General features: G+C 38.9%; 2 protein-coding genes across 2 annotated transcripts; one reads left to right on the top strand and one right to left on the bottom strand.

Moving 5' to 3' along the window:
- Positions 1-6,660: 6,660 nt before the first annotated feature.
- gcc1 (GRIP and coiled-coil domain containing 1) lies at positions 6,661-13,780 on the top strand. Its single transcript, XM_044108762.1, has 5 exons — positions 6,661-6,894; positions 8,123-8,591; positions 9,573-10,211; positions 11,225-12,065; positions 13,226-13,780. The coding sequence occupies exons 2-5, from the start codon at positions 8,217-8,219 to the stop codon at positions 13,642-13,644; spliced, it is 2,274 nt and encodes a 757-aa protein (XP_043964697.1). The 5' UTR covers positions 6,661-6,894; positions 8,123-8,216; the 3' UTR covers positions 13,645-13,780.
- A 2,450-nt stretch (positions 13,781-16,230) lies between these two features.
- dennd6b (DENN/MADD domain containing 6B) lies at positions 16,231-21,983 on the bottom strand. Its single transcript, XM_044108764.1, is given in 20 exon segments — positions 16,231-16,535; positions 16,610-16,684; positions 16,767-16,869; positions 18,120-18,268; positions 18,374-18,463; positions 18,537-18,601; positions 18,676-18,741; positions 18,823-18,917; positions 19,523-19,618; positions 19,708-19,740; positions 19,743-19,766; positions 19,866-19,921; positions 19,993-20,055; positions 20,131-20,210; positions 20,756-20,861; positions 20,941-21,021; positions 21,097-21,200; positions 21,282-21,324; positions 21,429-21,467; positions 21,756-21,983. Coding segments are annotated over 20 exon segments (1,632 nt in total). The 5' UTR covers positions 21,897-21,983; the 3' UTR covers positions 16,231-16,412.
- Between the last annotated feature and the right edge of the window lie 355 nt (positions 21,984-22,338).

Below are 22,338 nucleotides of genomic sequence, written 5' to 3'. Positions count from 1 at the left end.
GTTTTGCTGTGGTATTCATGGTTGAAAATCAGCTGTGATGTGAAAGAAAAATGGCTGCCAAGGATTTGGCAAATACAGTTCAGAGACTGCAGGAACGGACTCAGCTTAGTAAATTACTAACATAAAACGTCATAGCATAGCTATATATTCTTAGTGATAATTGAATGTGGCTATGTTGACACAGGATAGCTGCATTAAGATAATTGTCTTTTGGATGTATATTTCATGTTTTTGGGTAAAGGTAGTGTCTTATTTATTTTTTGAAAATGCATACCTTTTTTTATTTTTTTGTATCTACTTAATATTAAGTTTTAAATTGACTCTACATATTTCAAAGACAGGGTCCATACTTTAATAAGTCAATAACTGAAACAAATTTCATTTATGTTCAACAATTTCAATCTAAATGTGAAAACTGGTTTTGTGTCAAAACATGCAGCCTCTTGAAATTTACTCTTGATTTCATTTCTTCTGCAAAAGCTTTTTTGGAAAGTTTTTCTGTTAAAGGGAACTTTTTCCTCATCACTGTCACCACATTGATCCTCAATATGAGGCATTGCTTAAACTTACTTTCATCAAATGTAAATAAATGGTTCAGTGTTGGCTTTGTTTTGAAGTCTTCCTGTTAAAAGGAAGTTCTTTTTTTTTTTTTTTTTTTGGAAATTCTTCCTGTTAACCCTCTTATGGCCATAATTATAACTGGGTAGCCTGGAATTATTTTTTTTTTTTTTGTGGTTGTAAAATTCTTAAAAAATGTGCATTGAGTCTGTATTTTTGCTCTTTTTTTCCAGAACAACCTCAGCTTTCAGTGTCTGATAGTTTTCCTTTGTTGTTAGTCCGCCCACTTAGGATTGTTTTCTTCTTGTTGTATTTGTGAGGGCGGGCTAACAACCTTTCATTTATTTTGTTGGTTTTGTTTAATTGTTTGTTTTGGGCACTTCCCTGAATATTTATATCCTGTTTGGTGTGATCCCTATGTCGGGTTGACTACGAACGGACAAAGTTAGCGGGGAATCCTTTTTATCTATGCAACAATAAATATCAATAATTAACTTAATTCTGGTTGTTGATTATTGCGCTTTGGCTAGTCATGGCTATAACAGCTATTTAAAATTTCTGTCTAATAAATATCGTGACGGACAGCTTAAAGATAAAAACAAAAAAAAAATGGAATTGAAATTTAAAGGTTTATTACTGAACAAGAACTTCAAGATGACAGGGACGAATAATTTTAAACTGTATTACATAAATGCAGAGAAAACTGAAGCCTGGCCTCCAATTTACAAGTTTTTATGCCTCTTTTTATTCAATTCTTTCAGGCGTTTTAATATTTTGTGATAGACTCTAAAGCAGTTCCTCTCCAGCTGGCAGCAGAGTAAATGTAAATCACTTTTTACCAAAGTAACTTTTATTTCCTTTCATACTTCATCTAGCACACTTCAGGTTCAGAGGGGTGCTGGTCTCCCTCTCCAGGGGTCAAAGGGCAAGAGGAAGGGTACACACAGGACAGGTCACCCATTGTTCACTTGGCAGATTTTTTTTAAATTTATTTTTTTATGTATTTTTTAAACCAATTTTTGGTAAATAAATTTACTTGGCATCATTTTTGGAAGGTCACGATTTTATTTTCAGCATAATAAATATTTAAGAATAATTTGTATTAGAAATATTTATTATGCTGAAAATAAAATCGTGACCTTCCAAAAATGATGCTCCAAGTAAAACATTTTTTTTTTTTACCTAAGGGGATTTTGGCTACAAAAAACTAATAAAAATCACCACCACTTTTTTTGGCCAAAAGATGAATTGGGCAAAAAAATCTAATCAGCCAAGTGAGCGATTGGTGACCTGTCCAGTGTGTACCCTTCATCTTGCCCTTTGTTTAAGTTTAAGACAATAAAATTAAAATAAAGATGTATGAAGGGAGTCCTGCTTTTCTAATGTTTGAAGAAACTTTAACCTGCAGTGACTGGTTGAACCAGCAGGTGGCACAGGAGAGCTGAAATCTCTGAAATGTGACTGAAAAATTCAGTCTCCTGGATTATTCCAATAAATTAAAGTATTTCATGAGGACAGATTACTTTTACATGCTGCCTCACCAGTACACTCATCATCTGTGCAGAATATGATATGAAGTAGTTCTTATGCTACAAAAACCCACTTTCACAAAGCAAAATATGTTTGAACTTAAGATAGGAAAATGCTGGCAGATTGTTTGAAACTACATACAATGATTTAAAGTCAATATTTAATATCTTGGTTCACTTTTTGGATTGACATAAAATGTAAGTAAGTGGGTTTGGCTGCTCCATTTATGTTTATGATTTAATCTCTGAATGTGGTCAGACTTTAGTTCAGGTTGTTAAATGTTAAATAATCAAAGGGGAACTTATGCATAAAAGAAAAATGTAATTTTTCTTTGTTTGTTAGGAAACTTTTATGTTCTGTAGATGCTTGTTGTATTTCCAGTATTAAGATAATTTGTATCGTAGTCTGGCAGGTAGTTATATTTATGCGAGTAACTTTTTTGGGAAAAAAATTTTTAGGAGTATTTTTACTATGCTGCACTTTTGAAATGTAACTTTTAAGAGGAGACCTGAAGTCTTCAGACATCTTTGGAGAAACATCCAGGATTTCCCTGCTGCCAGGTGGAGAACGTTTCCACTTCTGCAAATAAATCTACTGAATATTTTAAAACTCCTTCTGCCTCTTTAAAAATCACTTCCACAAAAGAGGGAAAAAAAAGTCCTTTGGCAGCCAATCATAAACTCCTGAGTCCAGCCTCAATCCAGAGTCACTCTCTCCTTCCTCTCTGCAGGATGCTGCTCTTCCTTGCTGCTGTCCTGTCTGCTCCATGGAGCTGAACCAGACCTCCAAGCTGCTGGCGGAGAGCTTGGAGTTCAGCCTGCGGCTCCACAGCCTCTGCTCGCAGATCCTCAGCGTCCTGCGGCTGGAGCAGGCGCCCAAAATCAGCTGGGACATGATCCGCCAGCTCATCCCTGAGGCGCCGCTTCTGATGCAGCTGCTGGACCGGTACGACCCGCGAATGGAGGATGAGGAGCTCGCCATGACCGAGACCATCATCACCGTGGCAACAAAGTGTAAGTGGGGATCTTTACAAAAAATGTATGCGTTTAAAAACAGTCTATGCATAAATCCTGCGTGCAAAGATGGTTTAAGAGCAGAAACGCAGTAAAACCTTCAAGAACAAGTTGATGGAGTAAATTATAGTAAGAGTAAAAAAATACATCATCAGACAGACCAAAATGTAAAGTTAAGTGGAAATTTCAATATTTTCAGGACCAAAGTTACAATAATTTCATATAAGTAGCAAAATAAGGAAAAAGACAAAATTTCAATATCAGTTTCTTTCAATAAAAAAAAAAAATTCAACAAAAACTGCAGTTGTTTCTGTTTCTGGTGAATTTTTTATGCAGTGGGTGGAGAATCCAGAAATTTTACTCAAATAATAGTAGAAATACTTCAGAATAACATTTTTCAAGTAAAAGTAGAAAAAGATACAGCTTAGTAAAAATACTCCTAAATGTATATTTTTTCCCAAAACCTTGCAGGTCAATGTAATTGAGTAATTTTGACTACTTACTACCCAACTCTGAGTTTTTAGTATTTTAAATTCTTCAAAAATGAACCAATATTTCCACATAAATGTGTAATTTGGTTGTAATTTTTAAATATTAAATGTTTTATTTTTTGTCACTTTTTATTTTGTACTAAATACAGATCCTTTCTTCTTCTTCTACTTCAGGACCGCCTCTCCTTCTGCTGCTCCTGTGGCTCTCTGGTCGTTGCCACGGCGATGCTGGGCTCTCTGCCCCATCATGCTGTGGGTCTGTTTTATTATGAAGGATTATTTTAAAAGTCTTCACCTCGACATCTAGAAGGTTCTCCAAATTTAAAAGATTCAATAATAAATCAATTAATCAATTCTTCATTATTAACCTGAGAACATTTCCAGCTTTCTGAACATTTTTCCTCTGAGATCCTGCAACTTCACCAGGCTGAGCTTGAATGAAAGTGTGTGTGTGTGTGTGTGTGTGTGTGTATTATCTCCACTGGTGTGTGGATGTGAGCTGAAGGAGTCCTCATGTCTGTTAAGATAATATTCATCATTTATTATTCATAAATCTATTTTTTTTTGCATCATCGTCAAATTAAATTTAGCATTTTTTTAATCCGACTAATAAATCTCTAATCTCTTTATAAAATACATATTTTTAAAACAACTTTTCATATTTCTAAAGGTTGTTTCTTATTTAGAATAATGACGGGATTTTAATCACATTTCTCTTTCGGATTAAACAACTGTTTTATATATGAAATGTCAAATTAATTTAGAATATTTTTAAATTTTCAGTTTTTCTCAACATTTATCTCCTGACCTTTTTGTCTTCCTGCTATCAGCTGATTATTATATATTTCATTTGATCAAACCCAACCAATCGGTTTGGAGCGTAATCATAATTCATAATTTTAAATTCCCCAGCACAGATTTCAGTCTTAAAACTGAACAAAATAAATATTGAGCTTTAATAAATTTCCTTTCAAGACTTTAAGTCTCTTTTTATATAAATTAAAGGAGAATTTAAACTTTCATCAGAGCAAATGCAGGTCAGTAATAATCTAGATAACGATGTGAGTCATATTTTCATGTTGCCTCATGTTATTCTAAACATTGTGATGTTACACTCCAACTAATTTTTGCAGCTATTAACTTATTTGTTTTTGAAAAATCTTTTTATTTACAAACAAGTTGCACCTGGTCTTTTATTTTTAATAAAAAGTTCTGCTTTTACTGCAGGTTTTATGTGGAAAGCAGCCTCCATAGCCTAGCTAGCTCAGCCGTTATGGTTGGTTTTAAACTGAATCTATTAATTCTCTGGTCCCAAAAACCAAATTATGCAGATCTGATTACAGGCATCTTTCTGGTTCTGAGGCCCAAATGGGTCACATATCCAGTTGTGTGTGTTGAACCGTGCTCTGGACTCTTTAAGCTGTTTTGACGGAAAACAACAAGAGTATAAAGACGTTATGCAATGAGCAGCAGCAGCAGGATTAACGGCTGAGACGCAGCGTTGCTGCGGCACAGCCCGGTTCTGTCCATCTGGACCCACAACATGAAGCCTCGTCTCTCTGGTTCAGATTGGGATTAAGGTGGAGAAGTGGGGATTCCTGACGGTGACGTTTTGACAACCTTTTAATCCCTGAAACTCAACATGAGAGATCAAGGATTAAAGCCAGCGGACGCTCTGCTGCCCCCTTCTGGTTGAGTGGAGAACTGAAGTTTTTGGAAACTAGCTACATTTACTGAGTAATAATTTGAAAATGAAAAAACTACTTTTAGGAGTATTTTTAGTGCACAGTACTTTTAGTAATTATATTTTAAAGTATTTCTAATCTTGAGTAAAATTTCTAGGTTTTCTGCCGTTTGAATGAAAAGCAAACATAAAACTAGAAGTAAGTAGTCAATTTTTGGTTAAAACATAAGAGTTTTTATTGAAAAAAACTGATTTAGAAAATTATTTTTTCTGACTGTTATTTTTGTTTGTTATATGAATTATTGTTATTTTAGTCCTTAAAATAGTGAAATTTCTTCTTAACTTTGTATTTTGTTCAGTCTGATTTTTAAATATTAAATGATTGATAATTTGATCAGTTATTCAGTAATTGAGTAGACTATGCGCACGGTGCCATTTTCTAGTTAATTACCCAAACCTCTCTAGAGTCATGTAAATAAGGTCAAACTAAAGAACAGTGCAGCATGTTAGGCTGTTTCTGTGTCTGTGAACAGAAAGGTGTTTGGTACTGAAACTATGATAGACTCACTTCATGAACTGTGAATTGAAATATTAAAACCCCGACTCATCATGTCCACTTTTCCATAGATGGACATTCATTCTTATTTAAAGAAAAAGGCCAACAGCCGCATAAAATTCAGATAAAAATAAGGATAGTGCAATTTCTAAGTATGATTTTCAAATAAAGTTCAGGTTAATGACTCATTTTCACGAGTCATCTACCTGAACCTCTACCTTGATAATAAACTGGTTTTAGTAAAATGTTTTTCAATTGACTGGAAATGCATAGTTTTGAGTAGGTTTTTATTTAGCAGAGCAGTGTGAGCAGTCCACACTAGGACTGTCACTCCACAGCTGCTTATGTCTCATTAATGTTAGCAGATGTTGGCAGGTATGTAGTCCTGAGATTCTGTTTCAAACCGAGTATATACACATCTGGAAAAAATTAGGTTTCTCTGATGTTACTCTTTATAAGCATATGTTTGAGTAAAATGAACATTGGTCTATTATTCTATGAATTACTGACATGTCTCTTAATTTTGTTTGTGAATGGATGTAAATAACCAGATTTAGAAAACCGCACCAACCAATATCTTCTCATCTTCTCAACAGTGGAGTAAAGTTGTCTGTAGCTTTAATAACAACAAAATAAAGAGTAAAACCAACATACTATTAATTTATAATATATTCCGTTTCATAGTTGTTTTAACTATGACTGGAATCCAAAAAATATTTCAAAAGAAAAAAAAACTTGCCGCAAATAATATTGGAAATAGCGCCCTCTTCAGTTCCGGAAAGCAATGGAGCCGCTTCCAAATAAGGTGTGGGGCTGACATTTGTCCCCGCCCATTCCTGTTTGCTGCAAGGCGGTCCTTCTGGTTAGTTCCGCTGTGGCAGAACATGGCGGCTGTCAACAGCTGTTCCTGTGAGAAAGGAGAGTGCCAACACGATTTTTTTTTTTTTTGGACCGGTTTGTTGTGTTTCGATTTGATGTCGACAGTTAACTACATTTAGTTTAATTAGTGTGTGACTCTAACGCGCTAAAAGCCGCATATTTTATCAGGAAGTCGGCTATCAGGTAAGAACCGGATCCAACCGGCGGGATAGTGGATGGTGAAGTTTTCAGACGTTTTGATAGTTCGAATGTAAAACAATTACAACGAAATTTGCTTAATTAAAACACATTCAAAACAAGTGAATCAAAAATAAGATATATAAATAAACAGGCTTTTTTTCAATACTTGGACATAAAACAGTTTTTTTTTCTCTGCCTCTTTTAGAAGTATCTGTCTCTGAAAGTGGAGTTTTGGTCCTGAAATTCTGTATTTATTTTCTAACTTTAGAGCTGTATTTTATGCGGAATTCAAACTATTTCAATGTATTACTGGACAAGACTGTGATAAGATTTGTATTGTAAGATTTATATTTACAGTCTGCGTTGCTGCACCAGCAAGTCACTAATTAAGGATCCAAACTAACTGGACTAAATCCGAAACCGGATCCTGATTGTATTAAATCCCGAATAGCAGAACCAGATTGCAGAAATCACCCACAATAATTAGGAGCACGACTGGATCCAGAACTACTTTCATATTTTTGTAGTTGAATAATTAACTGCATTTCAGGACAACAACAACAACAAAACACAACATCCAGACAAGAAAATAGTGCAACACGTTACTGTAAAAATCTTTCAAAGTGTGGAAACAAGCATGAAAGTTTGCAGGCTCAACTTCTCAGGTTGAATGTTTTTCATGCTTCCCTTTAGTCACTTTAATTTTAAGATGAAACATTTACTCTCCAATACCACCATGGTGGCCATTTTGAAAAGTAACTATTATACAAAGTAAACAAGATAAAGAAAATATGTAGAATTTCTATGGTTCAAAATATTTATAAATATGCAGGATTTGACCACAAACACATTTATCTAATTATAGGAGAACAACAGTGTCCATCTTGACCAATTGTGCACCAAGAAAAATAAGATTTAAAAAAGTGATCAATAAATCAGAATTTCTGTTGTTGGTTTTGATGGGTTTAATCTGACAACACAAATATTGGCAATTGTAGTCCAAAAATAAATTTTTGTTAGCAGCCATCTTGAATATTTAAAATAAAAAGATAAGTCCTTTCAATATCCGTGTGCATGCAGATGAATTCAAATTCAAACACTGGAAAAAGGAAATTAAATACTTGATGTAAAAACAGAAATTGTATCCATAAACAGCTTGATTCTGATTTTATTTTAGTAATTGACAGCAGGACAGCCTGCAGATGTTTAATGTAGCATTTCTCTCTTTTAGTTTAGATACGAGGACAGCCGTGTCCACCGTGAGACCTGCATGAGTCCGATCTCTGTATGACAATGGAACCGGTCTGACCTGGACTGAACCCGACATGGAGAAGTTTGGGATGAGTTTCGGCGGCGGCCCCAGCAGGAAGGAGCTGCTGGACACCATCGAGTCTCAAAAACACCAGCTGGTCCAGTACCAGACCCGCTTTAAGGATGTAGTCCGGGCCTACAAGAGCCTCCTGAAGGAGAAGGAGGCTCTAGAAGCCAGCCTGAAGGTTCTGACCGTTACCCAGGACCTGGACCTTAAGCAGCAGGAGCCGGATGCAGGCAGGCGGCTGGACCTGCTGGACGACGGTTGCTCTCTGCACAGCGAGGACAGTGTGGACACAGCAGCATCTGTGGACGCCGCCAGTGAGACCAACAGAGGGGAGCAGAGTGAGGAGGACCAGGGAGAACCGGGCCAGAGGTCCGACTCCACGGTACGTCTGAGTCACTTCCTTTTTGTTAAATCTAACATGATTGTTTCTATCAATATGTTGCTGGATTGGACAGCGGCTAATTGCGGCCATCTCTGGATGAGCAGGAATCTATCACGAAAATATTGAGAGGGCCATAATTTATTATCCAATTTCTATAAAATATGAGAAAGTTGACAATGTTTTGATGAGCAAACTATGTATTCTCCTTTTATATAAATCTATAAACAGGACAAAACTAATGTCTCTTTAATATTGGACAATAATTTAATATTACATTATTTCCTCTGTTGGAGTCATAGTTTGATAAAATTGAACAAACTAGGACTCCTGTACTGTATGAAATATGTTATATTTCATGACTGTTGTGAATATCGCATTGTTCTTCACAATTTCTCCAGTTTTTGTCGTTTGTTATTTTTGTAGTAATTACAGAAATGCGTCACAACCGAGGGAAAATATCAACTAAAAGTTTTAGTGAAAAACTACAAAATAAAACAAAAATTAGAATGAAGTCATACAAGAATAACGTCAAAATAATCCAAGTATAAAGTCATAATATATCAAAAACAAAGTCATAATATTATGTCACACTAAACTAAAGCCTGATGATATAAAAATAAAATCGTGCTTAAGTCATAAATAACATCTAAATAATGTAAGAATAAAGTGGTAATATTTTATGAATGAAGTAATATTATAATGATGTTATTCTTATAATACAACAACTTTATTTTTGTATTATTTCGACTTTATTCTCACAATTTTATGTTTTTTATTTTGGCCCCAATTCTCCATCGTAGAAAAACAGTGGCTCGTTTTCCTCTTTCCTCTCGCCTTGTTGACTTTACTCTGCACGCTGACCTGTTGCCACGGCAACCGAATGACAGTAGCTGCTTCCGACTCGGTGTAACGTCGAGCGTGTGGCTCAGGATAGTGACCTGATGTTCAGTCCAGTAATATGTGCCGATTGTTTTTCTGCAGCCTGATGCTGATGGCAGCAGCGTGGAGGCGGAGCAACATCAAGCTCCGCCCCCCTCCAATGTGGAGGCCGAGCGCCGCCTTGCCCAGCTGAAGAGCCAGCTGAGCACGCTCACCGCCTCGCTGTCCACCGTCTCGCAGGAGAAATCCCGCATGGAGGCAAGCTTCCAGGCTGACAAGCGCCAACTGAAACAGGAAGTGCAGGAGCTGCAGGAGCGCCTGGCCGGCGTGACTGCGGCGAAGGAGGCGGAGCTTCACGCCCTGCAGCAGCAGGTGGCGGAGGGCCGTGCTCGCATCATCACGCAGCAGCATGAGAGGGAGCAGGAGCAGGGGGACCACGTCCAGCAGCTCAGGGAGCTGCAGAGGCTCCTCCAACAGGAGCGGGACTTGCGGCAGGACGCCGAGCTGCGCCTGCAGGACGCCAGCGCCGCCCTGCTGGCCTCGTCGCAGGCCGTGGACCGCGGGGCGGAGTCAGAGGTGCAGCTGAACCTGGCGAGGGAGGAGAGGGACGAGCTGCGGAGGAGGCTGCAGGCGGCGGAAGAGGAGCAGAGGAAGCCGGACCCCAGAGTGGAGGAGCTGCAGCGGGAAGTGCAGGAGCTGAAGAACTCGTTCCAGCAGCAGATCCACAACGAGACCAAGAAGGTGAGATCAGAACGTACAGAGTCTGGAGTTTATTTAGATACGTCTGGAACTGGGGCTGGGTGATATGGACCCAAAGGTCCATAAGCTGTGGTGAAAATAATAAAACTAACAATACAGACACTTTTAAACTGGAGTTTTAAACATCATTAATTCTTACAGCAAGAAATGTATCACAATAAATGATTCGATAAATGCCCAACCATATCTGGATCGTTTTTCTTGTGCTCTGTTACTGCTTAATTCAACAAATGTTTCACTTCTATCTGAAAATTTTGTACCACAAAATCACAAGGAGAAAGACATTAGTTTGAACTCTTTTATTAAAATAAACAAACAATCTCATTTATGTCTGGTAGAGATTGATGCTCAGATACAACTGGAGTGTTAAGAAAAAAGAAATGAAATAAAAATAAAGTTGTGATAATTTTATGAGAACTCTAAAAGGAAAATAATAAAGAATTAGAAAATTGTTGTTCCTTGTGAAACAGCCGTGAGAATGCAAATCTTACAGCACAGAAAATATCAGGAAGAACTGACAGAGAAAGCAGGAGAAAGCTAAAGTCATACATAGGAAAAGAAAGCTGTAGGAGGATTCTTCAGCTGACCTGGGGTTGCTAGGTAATGGTGGAACTTTTTGGGGTTGCTAGGTAACGAGGCAGCGCCTCCTCATTTGTGAGGCTTCATTCAGGAGGTTTTGAACCGGCTCATTTTCCAGGCACCAATAAACATGAAATTATTTCCAAGCTCCAGCTGGTTTTTTTTTTTTTTAATTTAAAGCATTTTGTCGTTTTTAGAAGCAGTTGAGAGTCAAATAAACGACCAAAACGTAAATTTGGTATAATAATACGTCTCCTTTAAGGAGACTTTTGCCCCCTAAACTCCAGCATCACCTCCTTGATCTTGGTGACAAAGCCACAGATTTGTTCACCAGTTTTCTGGATTCGTTTCATCGTTAGCATGCTAACGCTGCAGAGCTGCAGGCGTATCTCATGCTTTTTGTTTTTGTGTTGCAGGTTTGCGAGGCAGAGGAGCGTGCGCGAGAGCGCGCTCAGGCTGCAGAGCTGCGGGTTGCGGGTTTGGAGCAGCGGGTGTCTGAGCTGTCAGAGCTGCTGGGTTCCTGTGAGAAGGCGAAACAGCGGGACCAGCAGGCAGCTCAGAGGCTGCGGGACCGGATCCAGCAGCTGGACATCGAGAACAAGACTCTGGCCATCGCCGCCTCCAGCAGGTCCAGCACCGACCTCAGTCTGGACGAGTCGCAGCTGGACGTGGCCGTCCTGAAGGACAAACTGCAGACAGTGAAGAAGCTGCTGCTGCTGGCGGCTCAGAGAAACCCGGACCAGAACATCCAGGATGTGACGGACGCCCAGGACAGAACCTCAGCTCTGCACCAGCAGGAGCTGCAGCAGCTGCGAGACGAGTTTGAGCGCTATAAGCTGCGCGCCCAGGTGGTTCTGAAGAACAAGACCGCTAAAGATGGCTGCCAGGCCAAGGAGCTGGAGGAGGTCCGGGATCAGCTGGCGGAGCTGCGAGAGAAGTACATCACCCTGCGGATCCAGAGCGACGAGGGGGAGGTGCGGCACCGCCAGCAGCTGGAGGAGCGGCAGCAGCAGGCGGCGGCGCTGCAGCTCTCCCACAGACAGGAGCTGGAACGAGCCGAGGCGCAGCACCGTGACGAGCTGCAGCGGCTGGAGGCGGAGCTGCACAAGCACCGGGAGAGAACGATGGCGCTGCTGGACGAGAAGGACCAGGAGATGGAAAGGCTGCGCGCCGCCGTGCTCAGCTGCAGCCGAGACCCCAACGACCCCACCACCGACGGACTGCAGGAAGCTGCCGCCTGCGCCTCCGACTGCGAAGGTTTTCTTCTTATTATTGTTGTTTAATTAACAATATACAGTATCTCATGGCGGTATAAGGAACAGTAAAACAGGCTGTTAAAAAATGAAATAAATATGGATTGAATACTAACAGACAAACACAGATCAGTAGCTGCAGCTCCATTGAACATATAATTACAAAATCTGACACTTTGGAAATTAATCGCTCAAAATAACAGCTTATATTTTTCTAGAAGTACATTTTGTTTTAATTCAAATGTTTGCTCTGCAAATATTTAGACAAAAATATTTGGTAAGATTTTGTGTTTTTGCAGCGTATGCAGCAGGTTGTCCAAACTTTTTTGTTACATGGGCTAAAATATCCAAGTCAGAAGGACTATTTTACTATTTTTTAAAACTATTTAAAATTGCATTTTACTTGCTCAACAATAAACTCAGCATACAGTAATTAAAAAAGTTAGACATTTTGTAAGAATGGTTGTGTAAATCAGTATATCCCCCAAAATTTAAAAAGGATTTGCTTTATTAAAAAGACTTTCAAATTGCACATTTTTGTGGAAAAACAAATAGAAAAAACTCTCAACTACAAAAACTGGATTTGTTACTTTTTGTATGAAATTTTGATGTAAAACGGCATGATTAATAAATTAAAAGGAGTCTTCTTTCGAGTGAAAATCTCTAAGTAGATGTTTTGGAAAAAATGTGGTTATAAATAGATGAAAACTTTCTATTGCATCAAATATTTTTCATTACAGGGAAATTTTAATTTGTTTGTAATTATTGTAAACAAAAAGTCTCCATCTGTCTGTGCTGGCAGATAAAACTTGTGTAATATTTAAATTGTAGTTGGAGGGCCACTAAAAATCAGTCCAGGGGGCCACTTATGGCCCACAAGCTGCACTTTGGACACCCCTGGTAGCTTCAGATTTTGTTTTTAAAAATGGCTGAAGAAGTAAAACTAAAGAGAATCACAAACTAATGTTTGTATTTTTAATTTAATAACTATTGTGGCCCCCAGTTCATATATGAATAATTCAAATAAACACTTTATAAGATTTACATATTTATTTTTACACTTTATAAGAACTATAGGAATAGGTTTGCATATTTTTAGATATTCATGACAAATTCTCTGACATTTATCATAACATCATTGCTGTCTTTTGTCCGACTGTGCAGGTGACGCGGTAAGCGAGGCGCTGCGGCAGGCCACGCCCACTGAGTCTACACTGCTGCTGTACACCGAGCAGCTGGCGCGTAAGGAGGTGGAGGCGGGCGGCCTGCGGCGGCAGAAGCATCGCCTGGAAGAGGATCTGCACCAGCTTCAGGCCCGGCTGATCGCCAACGCGGAGCGGGCCGAGGAGGAGATGGCAGACCTGCGGGGCCGCCTCGACAAGATGATCCGGGACCAGAACCGAGAGGGCGCCAACTTGGAGTACCTGAAGAACGTCATCTACAAGTTCCTGACGCTGCAGGACAGCAGCGGGCGGCTGCAGACGCTCAACGCCATCCTGACCATCCTACACTTCAGCCCACAGGAGAAGCATGACGTCATGAAGCTGCAGGGGCCCGCCTGGTGGGGCCCCATGCGCAGGTGAACACCTGGAGAGACACACAAGTAATTCCACACATACAACCATGACTGGCTCACTGTGACAGCTATTAAAGCTCTAATCCAGCAGATTGTCTTTATATTTTGAATCAATTGGAAAATAAACTATTTTTTGTGTGAGATTGAGTTTGTTCTCTGGGCTTCATTCTTAGAACAAGCATTTTATTTGAGATTTATTTAACTTACATAACTTCATGTACCGGTATATAAAATTAAGGTTTAAATTTATTTGAACTTTTACTGTCTCTGTCCTGACAGATAATCTGCAGGAAAAGAAAAACCAGCTCCTTTGCCTGCTCCCAGTTCTGAGTAGAAGCAACCAATCAGAGCCAGGAGGCGGGTCTTAGTGCTGCCAATCATTCAATATCGGTCTCTCCTATGCTCCAGCTAGCATATCCTGTTGTGAATGCTAAAGCTAGTTAGCAAATAGACGATAGACTAGGATGTCCTCCATTAATACATTTATCAGTGATTACTGACAGGGCTAAGACCCTCCCCTTTGCTCTGATTGGTTGATTTTGGTCAGATTCAATTATTAAACAGCAATAGTAGCTAACAGAGGAGGTGGAGGAGATCAATCTTCAGATTATCTGCATCATAAATGAAATGTCACAGCATGACAATTTTCGCATCAAAAATTTTTTTTTATAAAAGTTAAATACTTTAGTTTTAATTGTAGGTTTGTCATATGACTATTTTAATCTCTGGACTTTTTGTCAAACGTTTGAGTCGCGTGCAGATTTCTTTGTTGCGTTCTGTGGCTACCGCTAATTAGCTGCTAATACGTTAGCTGGTTAGCTAATGTTTTGCGTTCATCATGGGTAAAATGTAAATTTGTACGTTTGTCTTTGCCACTGATACACTAATGTTTCGAAACCACACGATGTTACGTGAACTCTGTGCAAAAAGATAGGAACTAATACCTACATTTCAGTGACGTGCGGTCAGGGGAGGCAGGTGAGGCAGTGCCTCACCTGCCATCATGGAAAGAAAGAAAATATATAATCATAAAGTAATTTAAATTGTTATATTCATCCGGTGGTTTGTACTAAAAATTATTTATTTTTCATGTAGCTTCACCAATTTCGATTTTTATTTGTTCAAAATCGCTGAATTTTCTTATTTTCCCATTCAAATGCTTGGAAGCGATGCCGGTGAGGCAGCAGCGCTCTGCCTCACCTTGGATTGCGCAACCCCTGGCTCTGCGCTGGCTGCTAAGCGGAGAGAGCATGTTGCTGTACGGCGTCAATAAAATGGTTTAAACAAATGTAATATGTGAACTTATTTCCAATAATTTAGCTTATGTATATAATGTACAGTGCTTTTTGTCACCAACTGTGTTTGTGTAACGTGTTTCGTGTAATGAGCGATTATAAACGGCAGAGAACAGGTTCGAGGTGAGGCAGGCAGTTCTCTTGCCTCATGGCAGGGGGCGCTCAAGATCCCAGACGTTCGTCTTGTTCACTCAACTGCCGAGTAAGTGACAGCGAGCTAGGCTAAACGATTCGGGAAGCGAGTCAAGTGCAGCGATAGATTATAATAGAGATAGTGATTTTTTTCCTCTCGCTTATCCCGACTTTCGACATGGATTAATTTATTTTGTTTTGTTTTTTAAGGAAATGTGTGTTTTGTGAGCTACAGTTTGTATGTGTAAGGATGCAGAAGTGAAACATAACCTGTAAACTGCGGTCAATCTATGCATCTATTTGCAAAACTGATTCTGATGACGTCAGTGCCTCACCAGCTATGAACCTCACCGCACGTCACTGCTACATTTTGTTTGTACATTTCTTTCGTCATTACTAGGACTTTATTTCAGAAAAGTATCCAGACCAACATTTTGATGTATGAAGAAACTTAATCCAGATTGGACTGAATCCAGAACCTGAAAATTTAAAACAAACCCAGGCTCAGATGATTCAAGTTTTATTTTTTAGAGCACAAATACATGAAGAGGGAGCAGCATGTCAGTGTTTTTAATTTCTCTATAATACTAGAAAAATAATGCCGTGTGTTTCAACTGTCTGCTGTTCTGAGTTGGGCTTTTCTTTTAGATAAATTAATATCTTTGCCATCATGAAATCTCTACAGCCAGAATTATCTCACTTCTACATTGAGTTTTTATCTAAATGTGTCAGCCTTAAGCAGTGGGAATATGAGAATATAGTTACAAGAATAAAGTCTTGTGACTATATTCACAGCTACTAGGAGTAATAGCACAAAGAATAAAGTCTTTTTAGACTTTATTCTTTATAGTAGAAGAGTAAAGTCATCCAAGAATAAACCCATAATAGTCAAAAAAGAATAAAGTCGTATGAGAATAAAGTAATATTACAAGAAATTATACAAAACTAAAGCCATGGTACGAAGTTGTACGAGAATATAGTCATAACATTACGAGAATAAATCGTACAAGAATAAAGTTATAGGAAAATAAAGTAAGATGAGGGAAAAAAGTCGTAATGTTACGAGAATAAAGTCAAACAAGAAAATAGTCAGACTATAGTCAGAATAAGTCGTGGGAATAAAGTCTTAATATGTTAAGAGTATATTAAGATAAAATACATGGAGAGCAGTATGTTAGTGTTTTTAATTGCTAGAAAAATAACGGCTGTGCTTCGACCATCTGCTGTTGGACTTTCTGTTGAGATGAATGAAAATCTTCTGTTGTTATGAAGTCTTCACTCTTCAGCCTGACTCGTCTGGCATTGTTTGGGCTTCTATCCGGGTTTCAGTCTTTCGGGTCTGATGGCGTCAGCGAGCGTTCAGGACGGGCTGCAGGTCTTCAGGCAGCGAGCCGACTATAGAGTTTATGAAAGCGTCCAGTTTGTCTAAAACTCCATCTTTGACCTGCAGCTGCTGCCGGCGAGCTTTGATCTGGAAGAAAGAGGCAGTTATGAACTCATCCTGGTTATTTTTCAGAATCTTCTTCTCACTTTAAATCTCATTACCAGCTTTTCTCTGAGCTTCAGGATCAGGTCCACGATCTCCACCTCCGACTTGTCTCTGGTCCAGCCCAGAAGGTCCTGCACAAAACCCGGCGTCACCGTCACAAGATGGAAACTGGCCGGAAATATTCAAACGCTGGAGGTGAGGAAACACACTCACTGCGTCGCAGATCGTCTCCAGATGGAGGCTCTCCAGCTTCTGTGTCATCTCTCTGTGGCGCTGGCGGTACCAGCCGTCAAAGTTCAGGGACCTGAAGAACTTCCTGGGCAGAAGGACACTATATTTAATTTAAATTAGGCTTATCTGGGGTAGAAACAGCAAAAAACACGCCATGTTGATAGTTTAACACGGTGGTGGCAGTATGATGGATGGTCTGAAACAGCAAAAACTTTTCCCCATCTCTGCATTTTTTTCCAATTTAACATCAATGCTGCTCCGAAGTCAAATCCCATGATGCTTTGCATTAGTTTTAAGAAAATTCTTTATTAATTTTTGCATCTAGAACAACAACACTGACTCAGCATCATTTAGTATTTGGCTCTAACTAAACTTGTATGTTTTTTTAAATTGCAGCACTAAAGAGATATGAGAATAAAGTCACACAAGAATAAAGTAACATTAAATAAAGTCATAATATTATGAGAATAAAGTCAATATCAATATTGTAAAGTCGTAAGAGAATAAAGATGTAATATTATGGGATTAAAGTCATTCTAGAATTAAGATCTAATATTACAGAAAGTCATAATATTGGGAGAATAAAGCGGTAATTTAATAACTCCTACATGAAAATCAATCTTACCTCCTTAAAAGATTTTCTTATTTGTAAAATCAATACCAAAATGAACAAGATGCTCAACATTCCTCATTTTACATCAAATTATTATCATAACTTTGAAATCGACTCAGTTTGAAAGAAATGATCAAAGTCACGTCAAAGTCATCTTAACGACTTTCTAAACTTTTTTTCTTGTAAAGTTACAACATTCTTCTGGTAATATGACAATTTAAAAAATAATTCTCTTGCTCTGGTCCTTATACTCCGTCCAGCATCTACTAGATTTGGGATTATATTATTCTACACTAATTACAGATTCGTCAAAGAATAGATTTGGATCCGCAGCGCTGTGCAAATAAAAAAAACACTGGCTTTCAAAGCTAACTCACCCTACGAACTCCAGATCCAGATCTAGATGTTTCAGAATATGCAACAGCATTCGGTGTAAAAACACCGAGATTATAACTGAGCTGCATCGATTGCAGTTTTCTGGCCGATTTCAGACAACCAATGTTTAAAAAGCCTGACCTGCCAGTTCACATTCCCAAAATTAAGGAAATTTGGAACAATTTATTGGTGCATTCCTGTTTGTGAGAATGAGTTACCGTTTTCTGCAGAATGTTTTGACGTTTTTCTGGATCAGTTATTTTTAAAAACTTGCAGTAAAGAGATGGAAACACTCCCATTAACTTATATGGATCCACCACAGCAGTCTACAACCTGCTGCCACTTACCTGTACAGACCCATCCAGTCCCCTCTGAGCATGGAGGTGAGCTGAGGGCCGGTGTGGTCCAGAGTGGAAATGAACTCGTCTTGACTAAAAGGACGAACCTGCGGAGGAGTCTGAGCAAACGCAAACACCAAGTCGTCATTTTATGGTTGCTAGAGATCCACTGTGATGGATGGTAGGCTGTGAGATCTCTCAGAGGCATAATGGAGCTGAGAGGAACACCTGCAGAATCACCTGGTTCTGCACAGACTGCTCACCAGAGGAATGATGAAGCTCTGCGTCAGCTCAAGCAGGTGTCGCCTCAAGATGGCGCTCTGAGCCTCTGACGGCCTTTTCCTCTGGATTCCCTGCAAAAATCAGAAAAAACAACCAGTAAGCTGCTGGTTTTTAAATTATCAGACAACATGGGCGTATGCTCACCTTCAAAAGCCTCTTGATAAGGATTTTGTCTTTGTGTAGAAACGTTTTGTAGGTTGTGTAAATCCCTGTGCACAAACATTCAAACAACAGCAAGCTGCAGGAGTGAACTAAAGAAGAGAGACGAGTCAGGTTAAGTTACCTGGTTTGGTATCGAGAGTTTTTAGTTTGGACAACTTCTTCACCTTCACCTGCTTCGGAAGATCACCTAGAAAAACGCAGACACCCAAATCCAAAACAGTCTGATCTGCAGTCAGAGAGAAACCGATACAAAGACGGCGAAGTTTACCGGCCATCTTGATCTCTCCCAGTCGAACGATGTGAGGCCAGTTCTGAAAAGTCTTGATGAAGAACGGGTTGGTGACCCCCAGAACCACATTTGGACTGAAGCAGGAAGAGAGAGAAACGTTAGCTACAATCGCCCTGGTAACTGAACCGATTAATTGGATTAATTGCGTTTAATCGATTATTGAAATGACGGTCTACTAATTTGGTAACTGATTAATCTTTAATCTGTGTATACAGACACTAAAAAGACCATTTAATGAAAGACCAACATAGTTAGAGAAGAAATTAAGCTAAAAATATAAACGTTGCATTTAAGATAAAAACAAAAAAAAAAACTTGTTTTTTTTTTGTTTTTAAAAATGTATTCTACCCAGAAGTAGCTTTACTCAGGCTTAAATAAATTAAAAAAATTCTATTAAGCATCTTTTGCTTTCAAATTATTACAAAATTTCTAAAATATAGTTTTATATAGTTTATAAAATAAATTTATAATGTTTACATTAAACTTTATTATTTATAAATAAATAAAGTATATTTATCTATAAATAAGCTTTATTTACTCATAAATAAATACTAATTTTAAACCCGTTTGAATTTTAAACATTTAAAAAATCGAATAAAAAATGTTAAACATTTAAAATTAGCGTTCATTGTTTTGTGAAGTGTGATTGGTCGTGGCGGTTTGGCGGCCAGAGACTCACGGCGCCTGCGTCCGGGTCGTGTACTCTCTGAACTCGCTGTCATGGATGGTGAAATACGGCCGAAAGTCGCAGCAGAACCTCAGAGGGCTAATGGAGCTGAGAGGAACGAAACGTCCACACCTGCCGTTACCATGACAACGCCAACACTCCCTGCTGATTGGCCGCCAGGCTCTTTTAGTAGCTACCTGACCAGAGCCAGTATTGTTTCTGAGCAGGCAGGTGGATCAGAACCGACTGGAAACACCTGAGGAGGACGGAGGAGGAGGGGTGGGGGGTGAGAGCCGGCCACCACTGGGACCAATCAGTGGTCAAGTTCATAACAACAGCAGGGGGCAGCACTAACTTAAAGAGGTCCAGTTCGTGGATGGTTGGAAGGAGCGTTGGAGCTGGCAGCGGGCTCTAAGGGGACAAGCTGTTACTATGACAACAGAAGCTGAGGGACAGGAAGGAGGAGGGAGAACGGACCTGACCTCGTTAGTTATCTGTCTGACGGGACTTCCTCCTGGTTTGTCTGTTTTTGAAGGAATTCTAACCTGAAACAGAGAAAAATAACAGAAAAGGTGATTTTCCACACGTCTCTCCGTTTACCTGTGTTTACCTCTGCTGACCTGTAAGACGACGCCCACAATGGGCAGGTTGAGCGTCTGTCCAGGTGAGGGGTTGGGCCACTGGTCAATCTCATTGCAAACTTCAAGGTGAACAGAGTTTAGGTGAGTAAAACTGGCTTGTTTTAATGACACAATCACAGAGGAGTCAATATACAACCCTGTATTAGAAGAAAAGGCGTACATTTATATAAACCCTCAAAACTTTTGAGATTAGTTGCAGAAATTTTCTAGAAAAAAGCTAGGAAATGTATGACCTTAAAAAGTTATTTAAAAAATAATCTCACAAATGTCTTAAAAGAAAAAAAATAAAATTTCTTAGGTTAAAGTTGTAAATTTGCTAGAAAAAAAAAATGTTGAGATTAGTCTGTAAGGGAAAAAAACTTGGAAATTTCTGAGTTTCAACAGTCAAAAATTTTCCAGAAAAAAAAAAAAATCCTAATTTTTTTTTTTATTAATCTCATCAATTTTTGTAGAAAAATTTACATTTCTTAAAATTTGGTAGAAAAAAAACTCTAAAATTTTCATATTAGTCTCTAGAAGAAAAAAAATCTTGGAAATGTCTGAGTTCCAAAAGTAAAAATTTTCGACTTTTGGATTTCAGAAACTCAAAGACGAGCGTCATCACCTGCTTCCAGGAACGGTTCCTGCTTCTCGAAGAACTCTGGTGCGACGATCTGCAGCACCGAATGAAACAGGTGTGTGTAGGGCAACCTGGACACCAACACTAGCGACTGACAGGTAAAGTTATGATAAAAACCATCAGGTGACATCTTCAAATTAAACGTCAAATAAATAGAACAGGTGAGTTACCTTCTGAAAGTAGCCTCTCTTCACAGACACATCCTTCACCTGACGGAAGTAGACGTAGCCGAAAAAATATGCCGTTTCCCTCTGAGGAGACATCACGCCTGTTTTAACTGCTCTTTATGGGACACACCTGAATGCAGATCTCTCAGGTAAACTCACCTGCAGCGTGGCGGGGGCGTCTCTGTTGTAGATGTCGTCTCTGAAACTTTGACGCCCAACTGATTGGCGTAACCTGAAGGTGAACTTAGTATCCCCAAGGCATCCTGAGGAAAATCAGATTTACATCATTTGACCTTTGAACTTCACTTCTTCAGAACAACTACATTAAATAAATGTTTCTTTACCTGAGTAAGAGTCAGGAAAGGACAAGTAACAGATGCTGGTTTTCTGACAATAAACCAAAACAGCATCATAAGTCAGATGAAATGAATTAATGGCATATCAGATTTATTTGTATAAAAAAAATAAAATTAATGATAGTAATAAATCACCTCTTTCTCTGTAAGTTTCACATCCTGCGGATAAACTAGCTGCAAGCGGAAAGAATGAATGAATACCAAACTCCTTTTAAAATTCCATTAATTTAACTAGTCTTCATTTCTACAGAAATCTTATTTATGAGAAAAATGTGACCAAATAATTTAAAAAACAAATAGATTTCTCAGCTACTAAACACGCCGAATTAAGAATTAGACATTAGGCTTTTTTTCATGTTTAAATATTTTTATCTTACAAAGTAGGTTTTTCTACTACACTGCTCAGATGTAAAGGACATTGTTCAAACGAAGATTGATGCTAGCGATGCTAAGCTAGCGCACCTCAATGGCTTGTCCGAGCTCCAGATCGAAGGTAACCACACACACGCACTCCAGCCAGGACGAGAAGCGTGTCCAGACGGATCGACTGTCTGCCGCAGCCTCTTCCCGTCGGGGAGAACCGAACCCGTCCAACGGATCCATCGCGGCAGGTGTTGTGCGAAATTCGGCTCCCCTGAAATAAGCAGTCGGGGTGGGGGCGCACAATAGCTGGAGAGGCGGATCCAAACTCATCGATTCTGAACAAATAGAGCAATAACTCAATACAGGTGCGCCTGAAATATTAGAATATTGTTAAAAAGTTAAATATTTTGTGAAACATACATTATATAGATTCAATACAGGAAGGGTGAAATATTTTAGTATTTTATTTATCATTTTGATGCTTATGTATCACTATTAGCTGTGATTTATTCCTTTTGTAGATTTCTTCATAACTTTTTCATTGACATGCTGCATGTTTGGACAATTATTCCCTCTGGTTTTGGATACTGGGCATCTAGAAGGAGTTTCCTTGTACTTTATTCTTTCAGACAGTTGTTATGATGCGTAATCGTGACAACATAACAGTTGATTTGCATCCCAA

This window comes from Gambusia affinis, linkage group LG23 (assembly GCF_019740435.1).
Source record: "Gambusia affinis linkage group LG23, SWU_Gaff_1.0, whole genome shotgun sequence".
NCBI classification, from domain to species: Eukaryota; Metazoa; Chordata; class Actinopteri; order Cyprinodontiformes; family Poeciliidae; genus Gambusia; species Gambusia affinis.
The sequence above is the reverse complement of the archived record's forward strand: the minus strand, read 5'-3'. Positions and strand labels throughout refer to the sequence as shown.